Here is a 22,868-nt window from a genome sequence, read left to right as displayed (position 1 = left end):
CACGCACACACTCACAGACAAACACATACATGTGTATAAATGCATACACACACCCACATGCACACACACACACACACACACACACACACACACACACACACACACACACACACACACACACACACACACACACACACACACACACACACACACACACACACACACACACACACACACACACACACACACACACACACACACACACACAGAGGCTGTTCCCTCCTACCTTGAACTCCTGGAGCTGCTGTTTGATGGCGTCCACCTCTGTGCCGACGACGGCCTGGGCGTTCAGCCCCTCCTCGGCCCGTCCCAGCAGGCCCTGCAGGTCGCCCACCAGCCCGTAGAACTCACGCACCTCTGGGCCGCCTGCTCGATCTGGTCCAGCCGGGCCTGGCCGCGCTCACTCAGCTGGGGGGGGGGGGGGCAGGAAGCAAGACGTGAGCGGAGGAGGACATTAGGACATTAATGAAGAATGAATGAGACAACCAGGGTAGGTCTGGTTTCAAGGGAGACAGAGAGGGAGAGAGGGAGAGAGAGAGACAGAGAGGGAGAGAGGGAGAGAGAGAGACAGAGAGGGAGAGAGAGATGGAGAGAGAGAGAGAGAGAGAGAGATGGAGAGAGAGAGAGAGACAGATAGAGAGAGAGAGAGAGAGAGAGAGACAGAGAGGGAGGGAGAGAGAGACAGAGAGGGAGAGAGATGGAGAGAGATAGAGATACAGATAAAGAGAGAGAGAGAGAGAGAGAGATACAGATGAAGAGAGAGAGAGAGAGAGAGAGAGAGAGAGAGAGAGAGAGAGAGATGGAGAGAGATAGAGATACAGATAAAGAGAGAGAGAGAGAGAGATACAGATAAAGAGAGAAAGGGAGAGATGGAGAGAGGGAGACAGATATAGAGAGAGACAGAGAGAGAGACAGAGAGAGAGACAGAGAGGGAGAGAGAGGCAGAGAGGGAGAGAGATACAGATAGAGAGAGAGAGAGGGAGAGAGAGATGGAGAGAGAGACAGATAGAGAGAGAGAAAGAGAGAGAGTGAGAGAGAGACAGATAAAGAGAGAGAGAGGGAGAGAGAGAGATGGAGAGAGACAGATAGAGAGAGAGACAAAGATGGAGAGAGAGATGCAGATAAAGAGAGAGAGGGAAAGGGAGAGAGAGAGAGAGGATAGAGAGAGAGACAGAGGGAGAGAGAGATACAGATAAAGAGAGAGAGAGACAGAGGGAGAGAGAGATAGAGAGAGCAAGAGAGAAAGAGATTGAGAGATGGATAGAGATAGAGAGGGATGGGAGAGTGTGAGGGGGGGGGGGGGGGGGGGCACTTTTGAGACATTTGAGCGTCAAACACATAATTCCCTGCATTCCGGTGAACCATTTGTGCCTTTTCTGCATCAATTTATGTCTTTATTTATGTAACGGAAAAGACAATATTCAGGTACCCGCCGACACAAATATAATCTTTCTTCACCTCCCCTCCTCTTTCTACCTTTTTTACCCTACCCTCCAATCTCCCCCCAATCCCATCCAAGTTTGCTGCAGCTCAAAATGTATCCCTTTTGTAGCCTTTTATGTCCCCGTCTGTGTTTGTGTATTGTATGTTTGTTCTTGTTTTGCTGCCATTTTGGCCAGGTCTTGCTCGAAAAAGAGATCATTGATCTCAAGTGACTACCTGGTAAAATAAAGGTTAAAAAAAATAAAGATAATAATGGAATATAATGCAGTAAGGCTCTCAGGCATTCTGTATTGCTTTCAAATAAATATTATTTATTCTCCTGTATTATTATAGTTACAGGTAAGAAGGATATATTTCACACACGACTGTTGTTCCTCCTCTCCATCTAACCTCATAGTAAAATTTGCAGACGACACAACAGTGCTTGGCCTCATCAGAGGGAATGATGAGACCTCATACAGGAGGGAGGTTGAGCAACTAGTGGAGTGGTGCGATGGTCATAACCTTGCTCTCAACCCCACGAAGACCAAGGAGATGATCATCGATTTCCGCAGGACTGGTGACCTCAGCCACTCTCCACTCCTCATTGGGAATGAGGAGGTGGAGAGGGTTTCAAAATTTAAGTTTCTGGGCGTGACGATGTCTGATGACCTGTCCTGGGGGTCAGCATTGCCTCTGCTGTGGGCAAAGCACAGCAGCGCCTTTTCTATCTCAGGAAGCTTAAATGGGCTAAACTCCCACAGGGACTGATGGCCAACTTCTACCACTGCGCAGTAGAGAGTGTACTCACATACGGACTACTGGTGTGGTTTTCTAGCTGCACCAGGGCAGAGAAGGAGGCCCTCCACAGAGTGGTCAAGGCTGCGAGGAGGATCACTGGAGCTAGCCTCCCAGATATCTCCACAGTCTTTACCTCCCGCTGCCTACGGCGTATAAATAACATCTTACAAGACCAGTACCACCAGCACACCATCTCTTTCAACTGCTGCCCTCTGGTCGAAGGTATAGATCCATCCAGTCCGGAACCAGCAGACTGAACTGGTGAGATAAAATTTTTTGTGTATTTCCTCATAACTACAAAAACCCTGTTTGTGAAAACATCTCCTAATGTGTGTATGCCCTGCTTTTCCCATCTAGGGAATCTTATAGGTCGTTTTTCAATCAGGAGTGCATTGTTATTGAATAAGGGAGTATGATTATGCCATTTATGTGGGTTGCACATGCTATATCTTATGTTTGTATGCCAGTGGTGATGTTCCTAACAAATTTTCGTTGTACAACAATGACAAATAAAGATCTATTCTATTCTATTCTATTCTATATATAAATGTTTTGACCCCCTAATTATTTACCTCTTTTGGGGAGGGGGTTGTCTTTCATATTAGCTATATTTTTTTGAGGGGGACATATTTACATCTTAAATCTACATCTATGGAAACAACCACCACCACCACCTTCACCTTCATCACCATCACCACAACCTCCACCACCACCTCCACCTTCATCACCACCTCCACCTCCAACCATCCTTCTCCTCACCTTGCCGGCCTGTCGGCTGAGGGCCTCGGTCTCTCGTCGGAGGGCCAGCAGGTCTGGCGAGGAGCCTTCCCGGCGCAGCATGGCGCTGCAGTCGGAGCCGTGGCCGTCCAGCTCGGCCCTCAGGGTGGAGAGGCGGGACAGGAACCCACGCAGGGCGTCCGCCTGGGAGGCCAGCGAGTCGGCGTCGCGCCCCACGGGGCTCAGGGAGTCCAGCTCGTCATCCAGGTCGGCGAGGCGCGAGAAGACGTCCCGCACGTGAGACTGGACCTCCCCCACGCCCTGCAGACGAGACTCCAGGGTGGAGCAGCACTGCTCGATCTGAGGGGGGAGAGAGAGAGAGAGAGAGAGAGAGAGAGAGAGAGAGAGAGAGAGAGAGAGAGAGAGAGAGAGAGAGAGAGAGAGGAGAGAGAGAGAGAGAGAGAGAGAGAGAGAGAGAGAGAGAGAGAGAGGGGAGAGAGAGAGAGAGGAGAGAGAGAGATAGAGAGAGAGAGAGAGAGAGAGAGAGAGGAGAGAGAGAGAGGAGAGAGAGAGAGAGAGAGAGAGAGAGAGAGAGAGAAAGAGAGAGAGGGTTGAGAGAGACAGAGAGAGAGAGAGAGACGAGAGAGAGAGAGAGAGACGAGAGAGAGAGAGAGAGAGAGAGAGAGAGAGAGAGACAGACAGACAGAGAGAGAGAGGGGCAGAGAGAGAGATAGAGAGATGGAGAGAGAGCAAGAGAGAAAGAGATTGAGAGAAAGAGATGGAGAGAGATGGGAGAGTGAGAGAGAGAGGTGGAGAGTGAGAGAGAGAGGTGGAGAGAGAGAGAAATATGGAGAGTGAGAGATGGGGAGATAGATAGAGAAAGAGATGGGGAGAGAGAAAGATAGATTTGGAGAGAGGGGGTGATAAGAGATGGAGAGAGGGGGGAGAGAGAAATAGATGGGGAGAGAGAGAGGGAAAGAGGGAGCGAGTTGGAGAGTGAGAGATTAATCTTAGTTTGCATAGAAAAGTGCTTCATTCAAGAATATATGAGGTATTTGTGGAGTCGAATAATTAGTATGAAATAAAGGTATGACCATAAAATCTAAATAACAATGACATGTCACATTTGGGGATTCTTACACTAAAACAAAGCAATCGACTTAAATGGGACGGTGTTACAGTCGGCGTGAGACAGAGAGCTGAATCACCTCCAGCAGCTCAGCCGCTCTCTAGTGCCAACCACCGTTTAACAGCAGCACCAGATCAATATTATAATCGGGGACCGGACAATAACTCCATCAGTAACAACTAGGGATGTTCGATATTGGCTTTTTTATTATTTATTTTTTTACTATCTTTTTCCCCCTCCTTTTTTCCGATTTTTCTCCCATCCCCACTGTTAGTCGTTATGCCAATTCCCAACCCCCTTCCTGGTTGTTGCGCACCCCCCCCTACTGTTGGTCCGGGAGGCCGGAGACTGTCACATGCTTTCCTCCGACACATGTGCAGCCAGCCGGCAGCCAGCCTGGCCGCGCAGATTCTCACTGGGAGAGTGTAACGTGTGGAAGGTCACACTACCTCCCTCCAGATCCTACCCTCACTGTGCAGGCGCCCCGACCGAACTGTAGGGGTCGCTGTACACAACGCCCAGGAGGACCCACCCATCAGCTTTCCCACCCCTAACACTGCCAATTGTATTAGTGTGAACGACCAGCCAAGCTGATAGCAATGCCGAGAGCTGGGCTCGAACCCAGCGTCTCCTGCGTCGATGGCGAGCGCCTTGCCCACTACACCACCTAGCCGCCCGATATTGGCCTTTTTACCGATATCCAATATACAGATATTGTCCAACTCTTCATTTCCGATACCGATATCAACCGATATACAGATATATGTGGGGTTCAGATACACATTGATTTCTGTATACTGTATATATAATATATACTTCAGTCACCTTATACGGATACATTTGGAAATTGTATCGCAGAATATGGACAGATAATGAAAAAGGTCATGGATTCTAGAATCTCTCGGTGTTTACATTTCAAAACTACGATTTAACACGCTGAATATCCACAAGGACCATACGGTATTATGACGGCCATAACTCAAATACACTAACTATTGTGATGGCTTACACTCTGCTCTGCTCTCGCTCAAACATGTAGACACTTGTCTGTGGTGCATGTACTGTACACACACTCACACACACACACACACACACACACACACACACACACGCACGCGCATTCAGACACCCTTTTACACAATGACCCTTGGGTATAAATAGCTCCCTCTTTGTACTAAATCACCAGCTACAGTCCCGGGCGCACAGACTGTCGGTGATGCACTAACTCACTAAGTGTTTATCATTCCATCTGTTCCCGTGGGTTAAACTGTAACATAAGGAGTGTCACTTCTATGTCTTAACTACGGGACTCGAGTACATCTTGGACAATCGCTGGCTTTCTTTGGAGAGAGAGAGAGAGAGCAGCCGAGGGAAAAGGAACCACACTGTGAAACACTGAAACCCAATAACTAGAAACGAGAGAGAGAGAAAAGGTAGACACACTATGCTATTATGTGCTACAATGGACCACTGCTGCTAAGCCACTTCCTCCTCCTTCCCCCCAGCCTCTCTTCAGAGCACTGTGTAATTAAGAAGCCCAAGCAAAACAACAGCGGGGGTCTCTCTCCCTCTCCCTAAACGCTGCACCGGTGTCGCGTTACCACCCTGTGAATCTGCAGGGTGTTACTTACCGCCCTATGAATCTAAATTCTAAAAGTATTGATACTAATACTGATACTAATAAAAAGGGTATTGAACCGTTTTTAACAGCTGGGTATCGAGATACCTTTCTAGTATCTGTATCCTGCAACACTAGTAAAGACATTTATTTTGACAATTCTGATTTAAGAACTTTCTAAATAAAAGTAAATGTATCCGACTGCTTGTATTAATTGATGAAAAAGTAGCCATGTGCAGTAATATAGATTATAAAATTGAGGACGTAATATATTATCGAGCTGCATCGAGATGCATCGTAATCTAATCGAATAATAATAATAATAATAATAATGCAGGACCTGTTGCAGAGGTCTTTATTCGGCATGCAACGACACTCAATGTTTTAGCGGTACACACAGCGGTTCGTTTTTTTTTTAGCACACACACCGGAACACACACGCATGCATTGTCTCTTTAGAATCGCCGATGCGATTCGTCTCTGCGATTAACCCATCCCGTCGTCCTTCCCCCCCCAAGGGCAGCCGGGAGCAGACAGGCGTCAACGTGAGCCGCGCCAGGGGACCAATCCAAGTGCTCCTGTCCGTCTTCGTCAAGGACGCCACAGCGTTAGCGATCTGTTGTTGTGCATGTTTTTCCATTGGGTTTATCTTATGGGGGGGAAACCCTTGCGAGCACGGGGAGAACATGCAAACTCCACACAGAAAGGCCTGGGAGATCCCCCACCTGGGTACCTGGCATCATGGAAACCTGGTCCCCAAGCGGGAATCGAACCCTGGACCTTCCTGCTGTGAGGCGACAGTGTTAACCACTACACCACCTTGCCGCTAATCGAATGGTGAGGCCAGTGAAGATTCACAGCTCTAGTGTTAACGTCCTGTGAATCTGCTGGAGCGTCACGCCGAATCCTTTATCAGCCAATTCCAGGAGAACTGTTTTTATTAATGGCACCTCAGAAAATACCTTGGATTCCAGGAGAGAGACAATTTTTTAAGGGGGTTTCATGTAGCGAAGTCTTATCTTATTTGAATTAGTCTCATCTGATATGAAGGCTCTAGTAACGGGTAAATGGACTGCATTTATATAGCAGCTTTTATCCAAAGCGCTTTACACAACTTGTGCCAAGTAGTTAAGGGAGTTAAGTGTCTTGCTCAAGGACACTCTGCTGGAAGGAGTGGGTTAATCGAACTGGGAATCTTCAGATTACCCGGAAAACCGCTCCACCTCCTGAGCCACTGTCGCCCCCCCAAAGGGTATTTAACCCTTCCACGTGTATGTTTTATGCAACGCTGGCTCCGAATTCTGTAATGGAACTCTTACTGCCCTCAATGACCAGGCGCCAGAGTTGCATCATCGTTGCAACGTTCAGTTCTGCAATATCTAAAACAATTTCCCAACATATTTTCTACCCCAGCTCTGTTTTCATATAGACAAGACTCTTCTGCCCCCCCGCCCCGCTAACCTTCTCGGTGACTTCTCCGAACCCTCTCTCGGTGTCCGTGGCCTGTTGCTGCAGCCGCTGTGCGCCCTCGGTGCTGCCCCCTGGTGTCTGGGGTGCGTCCTGCACCAGGCCCTGGGCCAGGTCTCGGAGGTAGACCACCTGCGGCTGGAGGGACCTCAGGCCCTCCTGCTGGGTCCTCAGCCGCTCCAGACTCTTAGCGCTGCACGCCTGGAGCACAACAGGGAAAACACACACACGTTTATTTAAAATGAAGTGGAAGACCAGGAGACGTGTGTTTTTAATTAACCATGTGTCTCTGCTTGTATGCTATGATCCGTTACTCACTTGTATAATATTCATATGTCCTATTCTGGATCATATCGCTGCTGGCGGGACAAAACCTCATAACTCCATTTTAATTTTTTTATTATATAAATCAACTCCGTAGATCATCTGCCATATGTGTGTGTGGTTTAAACAATGGGAAAGCATTAAACCGATCATCTGTCTAAACTTCCTAACTCTATTCACCCTCAAATCTGTGTTCGTTTTTTTCATCTGCTGAAAAGTTGGGTTTTTGGAGTTATGAGGTTGTGTCCCGCCAGTGTGATTTACTGTGTTTATTAAATATGATCCAGGATATGATTGTGTATCCAATCCACGTACGGTACATATATATTCTTCATACAACTTGCAGATTGTTAATACTCGGGAGCGACTATATTGATCTGTCCATTTGTCTTTTTTTAATAATTTCTGTTGGACAGGTCTCCACTAGATTTGTAATAAACGTCGATAGTAAATTCTGACAATTCTTCACTTTTTGGAAGCGATGGATACATCGCTATCCGTTTAGCTCGTCGACGGCGAGGATTTCCGTCGTTTCTCATGTCGAGGGAAGCATAACTAACCACAGCCGTGGTCACTGGCTACCATTCCAGAGTGACATCCGGTATGTCGTCTCTGCAATATTACAAACGCATTACATCACTTGTACTGTAACAACAAAGTGACAAAGACAGATGAATTTGGCCGCTCAACCCGTTACACTTAATCGCCAAAACTGTTTTTACTCACTGTACTTAGATTGTACTCAGGTTGTACTTTAGCTTGTATATTGTATTATATATTGTAGTGTTATTCCTCTTTTACTACATGAAGCACATTCTCAGGGGCTCATACAGAACCAAGCATTTCACTGTAGAGTACATGTACGTTATATAACGATGCAACCTCACAACGATTAAATTCGATTACGATTCTTCAGGCAACGATTCAATGCATCATGAAATCTCTTCATTTGACCACGATTCGATTCGATACATTTCCCCAAAACATTTTGAATACACAAATGTGGTTGGGGGAACTGATTCACTCAGCATGAATGGAGTATAGGTCAATAAAAACAATACAACAACAAACAAAAAAAAACATAAAAAAAAACATTTCGTTTTTTCTAACATTTTCAAATGGATGCAGTTGAATCGTCACATTAGGATCGATGCATTTTGATGCATCGTTACACCCCTATATGTGACAAATAAAAACAAACTTGAACTTGAACTTGTTTCGACTACCTGCGGTCCCAGCGCCTCCTGGACCTCGATCTGATGCTTGGCGGCCTCCAGCCTCCTCTCCACCGCCTGCCTGCCCTCCTCGAACTCCTTCAGCCGGCCGGCCAGCTCCTCCAGCTGGGAGGAGCGGCCCTGGAGCTTCTCTCCCAGCGCGTCCACCCTGCGGTTCAGCTGGGCCTTCTCGTCGCGCACCTAGTGCCACGCAAGGGGTATAAAAAGTACCCAGAAATTATACTTAAGTGAAAGTATGGAGTACCGTCTCAAAGTCGTACTCAAGTAAAAGTCAGAGTATCTGGCTAAAAACACACGCGAGTAAAAGTCTAAACGTTTCTACTTTTAAATGTACTTAAAGGGGAACTCCAACATTTTGGGAAATTAGCTTATTTAACATCTTCCCTGGAGTTAGACAAGAAGATGCATACCTTTTTTGTCTCTGTGCGTGCATTTTAGCTTTGGGAATAGACGCTCCGTTAGCATAGCTTAGCTTCATCACTGGAAGTGAGTAGGGGCCGGAGCCTTACAGTGCCTTACAGTGTATTGCAAGGTCTGACATTGACCAAATTTGATATGCATGACCTTGGTGGGCTCTAGGTCAACTCCTGAAAAGGGGGTCAATGTCAGACCTTGCAATCAAAAGTTAGGGGGCACACTGAAATTATGGCAAGGGTTATTAGCCCCCTAACTTTTGATTGCAAAGTCTGACATTGACCCCCTTTTCAGGAGTTGACCTAGAGCCCACCAAGGTCATGCATATCAAGTTTGGTCAATGTCAGACCTTGCAATACACTGTAAGGCACTGTAAGGCTCCGGCCCCTACTCACTTCCAGTGATGAAGCTAAGCTATGCTAACGGAGCGTCTATTCCCAAAGCTAAAATGCACGCACAGAGACAAAAAAGGTATGTATCTTCTTGTCTAACTCCAGGGAAGATGTTAAATAAGCTAATTTCCCAAAATTTTGGAGTTTTCCTTTAAGTACTAAAAAGTTAAAGTAAAAACTTTTTTTTCTGACTGTCTATTCGTCTGATAGCAGGTGTTTAATCAAAGATCCCCGCTTTCTAGTCTTGCACAAGGACCAATCAGCATGGGTATGGGCGGGTTCATTTTCCATCGATGGGGATTTGATTGGCTGTTTTTAAATAAAGTGCGGCCGCAGGATTAATAGTTCGGCCAGAGAAACAAATATATTAATTAAAATTGTTGGACCTGCACGATTTGTACTTTGTAGGTCTGCATTTTAAATGTAAGGAGTAAAAAGCATGTTTTTTTTCTCTCCGAAATGTAATTGAGTAAAAGTACAAGTATACAAACCTAATAATACTTGAGTAAAGTACAAATCCCCAAAAACAGTACTTAAGTATTGTAACAAAGTACAATTACTCAAGTACTTTACACCCCTGGTTTGCCACGTGTGTGAGTTTAGTGCGTTTGTCACAAGAGGTTAAAACACAAGTACAACTGGTCGAAAGTCGTGGTACAACTGATAATGAATGTGGGGGTGAACAACCTACTGTACCCACATCGCTATCGTCTACCCATGTACTCTGTATGTATGATCGCATGTACAACAGTGCTGTATATACCTCATATATCCATTACATATTTACATTTACTGCATATCTACTGTATACATATCCGTGTGAATATACCTGCATATAATCATCCTATATACCTACTTATACATCTGCATATAACCCATATATAACTCTGTATGATAGCATGTAGAATAATGCTGTATACACTGTATATATTTATCCACATCTGTCTGTACATAATCATTTTACATAGATACTACATACATATCCTTTACCTACTCTTACTAGTGACGCTGCTGGCCAGTATGACTTACTACCATAGTGTCTTTATACCAGTATCACTGTACATATTAATACTACAATTCTGTACATACATCCGATTAGCACTATTACTCAGTAGTACTCATTTATATATTTTATACCCAGTTTAATCACCTGTACATTGTATATTACTATTGCACTTCACTGTTACATTTGCACAGTACACACTAAAGTTGCAATTCGATACACTTGGAATGTGGCCAGTCAAATACGAAGTAAAAGACCACATTTGAAAAAACAAGCACGCCAACCTCCTCCTCCCCGACGCGACACTGCTCCAGCAGCTGGTCGGCCGCGGTGTTGAGTGCCTCCAGGAGGGGGCGCCGTCTCTCCAGGTCCATGGACAGGCCTCTGGCCTTCTGCAGGGCCTCGTCCAGGGCCGCGGGCTCCAGAGAGGGCTGGATCTCTCCGTCCTTCCCTTCGCAGTCCGCCAGCCACGGGTTCAGCTCCGCCCGGTGCTGCTGGTACGTCTCCGCCTTGCCCAGGGTGGACTTCAGCCGGTTCTGCCGGTCGCCCACTCTCTGCGTGAGCCCGTCCCAGTCGTGGCGCAGGGCGGCCAGGCGGGACTGCAGGGCCGAGCGCTCGTCGCCCCCGGCGGGGAGGGAGGCCAGCAGGGAGGCCCCCTCGGCCTGGATGAGCTCGTAGGAGCCCCGCTGGGCCGCCGCGCCCCTCTGGAGCTGGTCGGCCCGGTCCAGCAGGGAGCGCAGGGCCTCCGGTCGACAGGGCAGGGAGTCCGTGGAGGAGGAGTCTCGGGGCTCCGCCTGGTGGTCCAGCCAGGAGCGCAGCTCCTCGTACATCTGGTGGAACTGCTGGGTGGAGGACAGGGCGGCTTGGAGCTGCGACAGCCCGTCCGCTAGGAGAGGAGACGGGATCATTACAAAATGGTCAACGGAGGAATAAATAGGTTTCTAAATAAATGGGACAAATTCACTCAACTGCCCTCGTAGGGGTTGAAAGGGGACATTGTTGGACTACATACAACTCTCCGCTAATGACTTTTACAATTCCAGGAGAACTATTTTATTAATGGCACCTCAGAAAATACCTTGGATCCCAGGAGAGAGATGTTTTTTTTAAGGGGGTTTCATGTAGCGAAGCCTTAGGCCTTGTCCAGACGAAAAACGATTTTGATCTTTTTCGTTTTCATTTCGTTTATTTAAAAAAAGTTTTCCGTAAAAACGAAAACGTCTCAAGAAATAAGTGCGTGCCACAAATGTACAAAATAAATGTCTTTCCTGTTTTAGACGTCGCTTTTATTTTGAAAACCCCCGGCCGGAAGTGTTATCGTTGTTCGTTGCTGTGTCGTCCGGTTCTGTGATTTTTAGCTAACGTAACGTTAGTTTCTAAAGGAGTGGAGAGAAAGAGAGCGACCGCGGCTCAAACTACCTGTGTTGTATTAAAGTAATTGATTGATGTTTAACTTGTCCCTGTGTCCAGTCATTTCGACTAGCAAACGCTGTCTGTATTTAACGTTACCTCAGGATACCACTGTCTATTGTATTTAGTTGGTTAGCTATTTAGCTAATGTTGATAACATTTTGAATAGCATCAATGCTAGCTGGCTGGCTACAGCTCAACACCAGCCATGGGAATACTATTTACTAAATTATGGAGGCTTTTTAATCGTCAAGGTAAGAGAGGATTTGTCATGATCAACTGAAGGCGTATGCTATGGAACAATATGTGCTTGGCTACTACTTGGGTTTTCCGAAAAAGGCCAGCTATGTGACGCTAATCTCTAGCTAGTATCGTGTATCGGCTAGTATCATCACAGTAGCCTCCCGGTGTTTAATAAACACTTCTAGCCAGGACATATCTGGACATATAAGACAAGCCCGATCAAGCTCAATAGCTTCTGTAACACGAACGCAACTACTCTGATGCCATTGTTGTTGTGATGTGGGAGTTTGCGGGGTAAGGGAGAGGTGGACTATCACGTCAACGGTTCAGGAAAAGACTTGTATCGCTTGTAAAGACGGTGATGCAAGGGGAGCGTCTTCAGAATTGCGCACTCTGGGAGCCGGTTTCAGAAAATAGCGTCTTCAGGCTCCCAGAACGCAGTTCCGTGTGGATGAAAGGTACATACGATCAAATACTTTGACTGATACGACCGAAATCGGTTTCGTCTGGACATGGCCTTAGTCTTATCTTATCTTATATGAATTAGTCTTATCTGATATGAAGGCTCTTGTAATGGGTAAATGGACTGCATTTATATAGATTCGGAGTGATCTACAACCGCTGTGCAGCAAGATACAACCAGATAATGATACTGTTCGGCCAGAGAAACAAATACTAATTAAAATAGTTGGACCTGCAAGATTTGTACTTTGTAGGTCTGCATTTTAAATGTAAGGAGTAAAAAGTAATGTAATTGAGTAAAAGTACAAGTATACAAACCTAATAATACTCGAGTAAAGTACAAATCCCCAAAAACAGTACTTAAGTATTGTAATAGAATAGAATAGAAATACTTTTATTATCCTGAGGGAAATTTGACACTGCAAATCTCTCAACATTAAACATTTAGACAGAACAGGTCACGAATAAGAATAACAAAACAAATCAAATTGCCTAAGATAAGAGTAGAATAAAATAGAATAAAAATGGAATAAAATATACAGTAAATAAATACAGTAAAAATATACTGAGGTCTACAGTAGGTGTAATATTGCACAGTGCTGTTTCAAAAGTAAGAGTCCAGGAAGATGGTAACTGTCACTCTGTGCTCAGTGATGCAGTACGAAGTAACGAAGTACAATTACTCAAGTACTTTACACCCCTGCTTTTGGGTAAGAAAGACCTTTCTGATTGTGAACTCACCGGCCCTCTCCTCCAGGGTCCTCAGCGGGCGGCTCACGCTCTGCAGCCTCTTGCTCAGCTCCTCCCTCAGGTAGGGCTCGACCACGATGGCGCTCAGCTCCGCGCACAGCGTCTCGGCCTCCGCCAGCTCAGAGCGCCTCGTTTCCAGCTCCGAGCGGATCTCCCCGGTCTCCTGCAGGCGCCGCTTCAGCGCCTCGGGCTGGGCGCTCAGGGAGGCCTGGCTGTCCAGCCGGTCGCCCAGGGAGGACACGCTGGAGGAGAGCTCCCTCAGCAGGGTCTGGAGGAGCAGGAGAAGAGTGGGGTGTTGTTACAGAACAGTTCCAATGACGGTTAGGATGTTGTCTTTATTGACCGATACTGTGTGTAATACAGAACAAAATGGATGAACAACTTTCAATGCAAATGGTCGATTTGAATATCAATGACTTTTTAAGCACCTTGTTAAAAAAATTTGCTGTTTTTAAGGAATTCCGGGCCTTGAGTTTTTTTTTGTTACGAATCAAGCACTTTAAGCACTTCAAGGACCTTGTGCGAACCCTGGTAATAACTCTATAGTCAGTCCTACATTTTAAACTGTTATTTAATGTGGGATTATAGAGAGTTATTTACACAAACGTGCTACTAAATAAATGGTAAATGATGCATTTATATAGCAGCTTTTATCCAAAAGGCTTTACAATTTGTTCCTCACATTTTACCCATTCCCTCACACCTTCACACACCGACGGCGGAGGCAACCATGCAAGGTGCCAAACTGCTCATCGGGAGCAATTAGGGGTTAAGTATCTTGCTCAAGGACACTTTAACACGGGAGGAGCGGGAATCAAAGAACCTCCGGATTACCAGATGACTGCTCTACCTCCCGAGCCCCGATATGCTGCCGATATGCTGCTATGAAAGACGTAGCTTCCGATATAACATCATACAAATACAACACGCCCGCCTGAGCCTTCATTACACTATTTAGGAATAGAACTGTGTCTAAACAACCAAGCTGCCTGTACTCAAGAATAACCTTTTCCCAAGACAGACATGAGCACAGGACAAGACAAGTTACCAGGGGTCATGTTTCAATTCCTCTACCGAGATCAAATGCAATGAAAATAACTGCTATGTATAGGGCCAGCTCACAGTGGAATAGGTTGCCATGTGAAATTACTCAAGCAACAAGCAAAGAAAGCTTTAAAAAGCAAGTAAAAAGGTTACTTTTGGCACAATGCTCGATATATAACATTTTATTATTTTACTAGTCATTTTGTAATATTTGTAATATTTTGGTATAATGCTAATGTGATGAGGTGGGTTGGGTTGGATGGGTGTGGGGGGGAATTATGTTTGATTATGTTATGTATATTGTTTCTTATGTTTATTGTTATTATTTTTAATTATGTTGTTTGTTTGTATTTATTGTTTTGTGTGGACCCTAGGAAGAGTAGCTGTTGCCATTTGTAACAGCTAATGGGGATTCAAATAACCTTAAACTTAATTGTACACAGTAGGCCTGTCCCCAACTAAGGATTTGTATAGTCGACTTTGATTAGCCAAAATGTGCAGATCCGAATGCAATTATTATTATTTTTTTATCATTCCATTTGGGCTGTGGGGGGTGCTTAATGTCTGAAGGAGTCGACTGAAGGCTTCTTGTCCTCTGCGAAAGCATGCAATTGGTCCACTGATGGATACATCTTGATATTTCTAGTGTGTGAAATCCTCTTTCAGTGCCTCTGTGCCCGTTTTCTTAGGCAGTTAGCCTCGCTGGTATGCATGCCATTAGCGTTAGCCACACTTCTAGACCTCTTTGCTTTTGGAAAGAATGAGAATTTATTTTAAGAATATATAATAAATAAAAAAGATTACAAAAAATGTCATTAGACTAAGAGGTTGGCATTCGACTACGGTTCCTTTCGATCAATTAGTCGACTATTCGACTAGTCGAGGTCAGCCCTAGTACACGTGAACAGATACTTCTATCTGTGCACACATCACCATGTTCCACAACACCCTCAATCTGGAGCAAACCAGCCCGTACCTGGTAGCGTTCGCTGGTGCCCAGGGCCTGGCCGATGTTCTCCGACCTCTGGCTCAGTCGGGACGTCAGGTCCTCCCACTGCTGGGAGATGGAGCCCAGCTCGGCGCGGACCTCCGCGAGGTCCTTGGGGTCCTGCGGGCCGTCTCCGGCCGGGGAGAGGATGCCCTCGGCGGACTGGGTGAGTTGGTCGAACTGGGGCCGTCGGGTCTCGAACTCTCGCAGCATGAACTGGAAGAGAGGGTAGAGGACATAACTTTAACTATCTGGAATCTAGATTCATCTAGAATAGTCTACTGTACCGTAGATACCATAGATAGTCTGGAATCTAGATTAATCTACTGTACATGTAGATAGTCTACTGTACTGTAGATACCATAGATAGTGTGGAATCTAGATTAATCTACATGTAGATAGTCTTATTTTTTTACATTTATTTTTACTTTATTTACCCAGGCAAGCAAGTAAGAACAAATTCTTATTTAATGTATTGTGAAAAGTATGCATAATGTTGTGTTAATTCCACGACAAGAGATATGTAATGTTAATTACCTGAAATTATTCCATTTTTTGGGGGGGGAAACCCTGCATATATCGGTATCGGTTGATATCGGTATCGGAAATTAAGAGTTGGACAATATCGGTATATCGGTAAAAAAGCCAATATCGAACATCGCTAGATAGTCTGGAATCTAGATTAATCTACTGTACATGTAGATAGTCTACTGTACCGTAGATACCATAGTCTGGAATCTAGATTAATCTACATGTAGATAGTCTACTGTACCGTAGATAGTCTGGAATCGAGATTACTGTACATGTAGATAGTCTACTGTACCGTAGTTAGTCTGGAATTTAGATATACACTTATCAATCAATGTGATTTATTTTCACTGTGCTTGGATGAATTCTTGCACCTGCTGTAATTCTATTTGTCTGTGTCCCCGCCTGCGTGTGTGTGTGCACGTGTGTGTGTGTGTGTGTGTGTGTGTGTGTGTGTGTGTGTGTGTGTGTGTGTGTGTGTGTGTGTGTGCGTGTGTGTGTGCGTGCGCGCCCCCTACCTGCACTTGTTGTTTCTGCGTGTTGAGCATGTTGTGGTCGATGCTCAGCGGTCCCAGCACGCTCATCATCAGCTCCTTCTCCGACAGCCAGGGACCCAGCTGATTGGCTGCGGAGGCAAAGCTGCCCAGCCGGTCGGCGCACGCCTCCAGCTCGGTCTGCCTCTGCGCCGCGGTCTGATTGGCCTTCTCCCACCGACAGCCTGAGGGAGTGACCAATCAAGAGGAGAGTGAGGTAACGGCTTGTGTTCTACTTATTTTAATGAGTTGATATCTCAGTGTGTGAAACATCAATCTTTTAACCTGCTGAATAATATTATGATCACAGCTTAAAAACTGCATTAAAATATATAAATAAATGTATACCTTAGGTCCATATCATTGATATTTCTATTGCAGGTTGAGAAATAAATAAAACCTGACTATTGTAATAAGTTGATATCTTAGTGTGTGAAAAGTCAATCTTTTAACCTGCTGAATAATATTATGATCACAAAACGGGCTTAAAATATATAAATAAATGTATACCTTAGGTCCATATCATTGATATTTCTATTGCAGGTTGAGAAATAAATAAAATCCGACTATTGTAATGAGTTGATATCTTAGTGTGTGAAAAGTCAATCTTTTAACCTGCTAAATAATATTATGATCAAAGCTTAAAATATATAAATAAATTTATACCTTAGATCCATATCATTGATATTTCTATTGCAGGTTGAGAAATAAATAAAATCCGACTATTGTAATGAGTTGATATCTCAGTGTGTGAAACGTCAATCTTTTAACCTGCTAAATAATATTATGATCACAGCTTAAAATATATAAATAAATGTATACCTTAGATCCATATCATTGATATTTCTATTGCAGGTTGAGAAATAAATAAAACCGGACTATTCAAGGTACAGAAAATGGAGATGCGTACCAGCGCTATAGATGTAGGACCATTTGAATGAAAATGTTAAGCTTAACAGTGTGAACAGTCCTTTACAGACATGCCAGCAGTCAGACTGCAGAACACCAGCCATGGCTGTTCATCTATTACTGCATTTGAACCTCATTCACACAATCTATAAACAAACACGTAGAACTGATTCAGTCCTCTTACTCCATGCCCACCCATCCAAATCCTCTCTCTCTCTCTCTCTCCCTCCCTCCCTCCCTCCATCTCCCTCTTCCTCTCCCTCTCCCTCCCTCACTCTGTGACTCATGCTCTGGGTATCCAGTAGAGCGTGTCTTGAATCCACATGGGGTTGAAATGTGAGAAATAAAAAGGTTCCCTGCTCTGGCCATATATACATATATATATATATATATGTTTGTATTTACGTATATTTATTTTGAGCGGTCTCACTCTAAAAGCCAAAGTAATGCTTACTCATGGCAATGAGGGAACTTGACTACTCTCAAGAAAAAGGCCTTGCTGGCTCCCCTTGCATTCCAAACTGTGTTGTCCTCTATACATAGATACAGTGAGTGGAGTAAAGAGTGCAATATTTACTTTGGAGTGTAGTGGAGTAAAGTTCAAAGTTCACTGACTACCTCCTTATTTATTTATTTTAATCCTATTATGATGATGATTACTATTATTTTATAAAAAATATTTAAATGCAATTGCACTCAGCCTAACATAGTCCCCAAACTGCCATTTTGATTGTCTGTGCATATGTGCATTTCCTGTCTGTTTTTACTTAATGTCCCCAAACTCAAATGGCCTTTGTGGATGAATACCGGTTGTATGGGATTTAATATGACTCAATATGATCTCTGGAGATGTGGCTTAATAAAGGTTGTATTTAGGGATGTCCGATATTATCGGCCGATATCGGCATTAAAATGTGATATCGGAAAATATCGGTATCGGTTTTCAAATTATAATTTTTTTTTTTACATTTCTATAGAAATTATGTCTGATATTATCGGCCGATATCGGCATTAAAATGTGATATCGGTTGATATCGGTATCGGAAATTAAGAGTTGGACAATATCTAGGAAAGGCGGTGCGTCAAGATTTTATGATGTTATAAGAGAATACAATGCACCCAAATTGGCGGGTCTGAGATTGAGCTGGGAGAACGATGTACGTGAGGATATTACTGAGGAAATGTGGGAGAAACTGGTGTCCAAATGGAGTAAATTCTCTAGGGAGGCGCAATCACAACTTATTTTTTACAAAGTGTTGAACAGAAGCTATTGGACGCCTAGTAAACTGGCCAGACTGAAATTAAGGGACAGTGACATCTGCTGGAGATGTGAGAAGGAGACAGGCACTTTACTGCACATGTTGTACGAATGTGAGAAGGTCCGGAAAATGTGGGATCAAATTGTGATATTCCTAAGTAAGGTCTTGAATGTGAAGATAAATAACGCCCCAATGGCATGTGTTTTGGGTATAGTACCGAAAGGGATTAAACTGCCTAAATACCGGGGAATGTGGTATAGAATGGCCATGATATCAGGATGTAGAATTGCATTACGACATTGGAAATCACCTGTTGATATTACTTTTAAAGAATGGATGGAACTAATGTTCCGGACAGCATCATATGAAAGGGTGACGTATAGAGTCGCAGGGAGAGAGGATATTTTCGCTGAGGTATGGGACAGTTTTCTACACCTGACTGAACGGTCTGGGGACAAATGATTAAGATGGGATTACAATATTATCAAGGATGAATATGAAAAAGGGGATTTGATCTGATGGTACTTGTGCTTTATAATGTATTGTGTATATATGTACATATATTTTATGTCCGGATGGTGTGTCTATGGAACGGTCACTGTCTCTATCACACTCACATGTGCGCAGGTATAGCCGCATACAAGTATCTAGGATACACATATTCATATGTGTACATAATAGGTTTACACACACTCATATACACAAGGATAAGGTATACACGTCAGGGGCACACATACATGCACATACTCATTTATAGGAAATAGGCATACACATACCTACATATACACATAGTTGAAATATAAGCTTTCACTGACACATAAGGGGGATACACATGTATATAGGAGACACACACATACGTAGCTGAGACGCACATATATATACACATCTGAGATATACACTCACATAGGGGGCAGAGGCACACATGGATACGAAACACACACAAGAGATAGGAGTACAGTCACATACCAGGAAGATGCACACACACACATATGAGGCATGTACACATGCTTACGTGATACACGTACCCGCATACATGTGTCGGAGACATGCGTACATGCATGTTATCATGCACAACTGCATATGTCTGGGGCGCTTTCTCTCACATGCAATATGGAGAAGGGTGGCATCCCGATAGAGGATGCAGCACATACCTGCTCGAAGGTAGTTCGGTCTACATGCAAGGTATATATATCAGGAATGTATACGCATAATGTATAGTATAGTATGTTTCTTTTTTCGTAAGTCTTTTTTTTATTTTCCATGTCAGTTATTAATGTATTTGTATGAGTCCTTTACATGTTTTGTATGTTCTTACAAAAAAGAAAAAGGCAAATCCTGGAAATTGAATATGATGATGTGGAAAGAGATGTTTGGAATGTTGGAGAGATTTGTGCAAAAAATAAAAATATATAAAAAAAAAAAAAAGAGTTGGACAATATCGGTATAGGTAAAAAAGCCAATATCGAGCATCCCTAGTTGTATTGAATATGACTCAATATGATTGAATATGACTCAATATGATTGAATATGACTCAATATGATTGAATATGACTCAATATGCTCTCTGAAGACCCACCGATCTCCTGGAGCTGCTGTCTCCAGCCGCCTGCCTCGGGGGAGTCTGGGTTGTCCGAGATCAGCTTCCTCAGCGTGCTCTTCAGCTCCTCCACCCGCCCCGAGTGCTCCGTCAGCTCCGCCAGCAGGGCCTGGAGGAGACGGAGACGACAGAACAACAACATTTACCTTTGTCTTTTAGCTGTAGTTAATGCTGCTGCATGCACAAGGACTGATTTAGTCTGTGTAAAATACGTGCCAGGATCAATGTCCTTTTATACTTGCTTTTTTAATACCAGACGAGCAGCAAATGGGATGCTTTTAAATGTTCCTTTGGTGCAGTCAGAGCTTGGTAAAGCTGCGTTCTCCCACTATGCTCCCTTTTTATGGAATGCGCTGCAAGTAAAACTTTGTCTAGAGGCACTTCCTACTGTGAATGCTTTTAAAGGTATGCTACGATTAGCCCTTTATGAAACATGTAACTGTTTTACCTGATGCTATTGCTGATCTGATTATGCTCCTTGCCACTGCACAAATGGCCTTCTGTATTTATATTTGAATTGTATGTTTTTTGTTTAATGCCCTGTTTTATGTTGAAACTTGTTGTGTGCCGTGTTGGTCAGGACTCCCTGGAGTCCTCTTGTATCTCAATGGGACATTCCTGGATAAATAAAGGATAAATAAATAAAAAAAATAAATGTGTCTCTTAAAAGATGACAAATTAGAATGTCAATGTAGAGATAAAAAATTTATTAAAATGTATCGTCATTATACAGCATAATTTATAATGGTGAGAATTTGTTTTGGGAGCCCCTTTTTGTCTTGTTTAGATTAGATTAGATTCAAATGTATCGCCATTATACAGCACAAGTGCAGCACAATGACAAGAAGTTTGCCATCCAATCAGAGTACAAATGCAGCAGTAAAGAGCAATAGCATATATACAATGTGCAGGTGATTCAACTGAGTATAAAATATATAAATTAGTACTACTGAGTAATAGTGCTAATCAGACTATGGACAGAGTTGTACTATTAATATGTGTACAGTGATGCAGGTATAAAGAAAGGTAGTAGTCATACTGGCCAGCAGGGTAAATAGTAAGAGTAGGTAAGGGATATGTATATACAGTATATACAGATATGTAAAAGGATTATGTGCAGGTATGTACAGACATATATATATATATATATATATATAAACATGGTAAGAATAAATATATATATAAGGTATATACAGCATTATGTTATCATACAGAGTTATATGTAGGTGTGTATAAGTAGCATAACGCTGCTGTCGGGACAAAACCTCATAACTCCATTTTTTTAATATATTTTTTTTAATATAAATCAACTCCGTAGATCATCCTCCATATGTGTGTGGGTTTTACAAAGTTTAAACAATGGGAAAGCATTAAACCGATCATCTGTCTAAACCTCCTAACTCTATTCACACTCAAATCTGTGTTAGTTTTTTTCATCTGCTGAAAAGTTGGGTTTTTGGAGTTATGAGGTTTTGTCCCGACAGCAGCGATAACCAACAAACCAACCCACAGAATGCAGTCAATATAGTGGATGCACCCTCTAAGCACGTAACATGTCCAACCCCCCCCCCCCCCCCCACTCAATGTACAGTTTCCTCCCCATCAAATGTATATATTCTCTTTTAGAAACTCTGTCTGTAAATAAACAGTACTGTATATTTGTATATCTTGTATGTCATAAATGTCTGGATGTTACAGTACTGTATATCTGTATGTTGTGTATGTCATAAATGTCATGATGAATTGAAAATGGGGGACCCTGATGTAAACAAGACTAAAGTCTTTCTCTGGTCTGCATCCCCTTAACAATTGTGTGTATTGAGCCGTACTGTATTGTACCCCTTCTACAATCTGTTAATACAATTTTCAATCAATCAATCGACAAGGCCAACATGAGGTACTGTAACGTGTTTTTGACGTTGGTATCTAAAACACAGTCACTGAACACAACGCGACTCATACCCTCTCTCGGGGGAGATGGATGAACGCGGCCCTCACCTTGTTCTCCTGGGCCTGGGCGCGTACCACTTCGGGCTTGGAGGGGGAGGCCGTCTGCCCCTGCTGCACCAGGCTGTGCTCCCGGTCCCCCAGCCAGCGGCTCAGCTCCTCCGCCCCGTGCCGGGCCTTCTGCCTCAGCTCCAGGGAGGCGTGCTGGCGGGCGTGACGCTCGCGGACCTCCTGGCCCAGCGCCTCGTAGCGACTGCTGACGTCAGACACGGACACCTGGAGCTCCGTCAGGTCTGCAGGCGGGAGGAGGAAGAGGGGGGGGGGGGGGGGGGGGGGGGGTTAAGACGTGGGTTGGTGAGAATAGAGCAGAAGAGTAGAGTAGAGTAGAACACAGTAGAGTAGATTAGTAGAATAGAATAGAATAGAATAGTTTTGAATAGAGTAGAATAGAAGAGTAGAGTAGAACAGCATAGAGTAGAAGAGTATAGTAGAATAGAATAGTTTTGAATACAGTAGAGTAGAATAGAAGAGTAGAGTTAAAAAACATAGAGTATAGTAGAGTAGAAGAGTAGAATAGAATACATTAGAGTAAAATACAGGAGTAGAAGAATAGAGAAGAACAGAGTAGAGTAAAATACAGTAGAGTAGAGTAAAATACAGTAGAGTAGAGTAAAAT

At 43.9% G+C, this 22,868-nt stretch overlaps 1 protein-coding gene across 1 annotated transcript in view; it reads right to left on the bottom strand.

The window, feature by feature from the left end:
• Positions 1 to 22,868, bottom strand: part of macf1a (microtubule actin crosslinking factor 1a) — a gene marked incomplete at its 5' end in the record, with an annotated part of 316,154 nt that overhangs the window by 98,213 nt on the left and 195,073 nt on the right. Inside the window, 11 exon segments of the mRNA XM_084311883.1 lie at positions 227 to 351; positions 354 to 408; positions 2,983 to 3,300; positions 7,149 to 7,355; positions 8,705 to 8,893; positions 10,807 to 11,408; positions 13,379 to 13,655; positions 15,408 to 15,635; positions 16,466 to 16,665; positions 20,225 to 20,354; positions 22,244 to 22,485. Of these exon segments, the coding sequence (XP_084168009.1) occupies positions 227 to 351; positions 354 to 408; positions 2,983 to 3,300; positions 7,149 to 7,355; positions 8,705 to 8,893; positions 10,807 to 11,408; positions 13,379 to 13,655; positions 15,408 to 15,635; positions 16,466 to 16,665; positions 20,225 to 20,354; positions 22,244 to 22,485 (2,573 nt within the window).

The sequence above is a fragment of the Notolepis coatsorum genome, assembly GCF_963971535.1.
Source record: "Notolepis coatsorum genome assembly, chromosome: 4".
NCBI classification, from domain to species: Eukaryota; Metazoa; Chordata; class Actinopteri; order Aulopiformes; family Paralepididae; genus Notolepis; species Notolepis coatsorum.
Note: the sequence above shows the minus strand (reverse complement) of the source record. Positions and strands in the feature narration are given on the sequence as shown.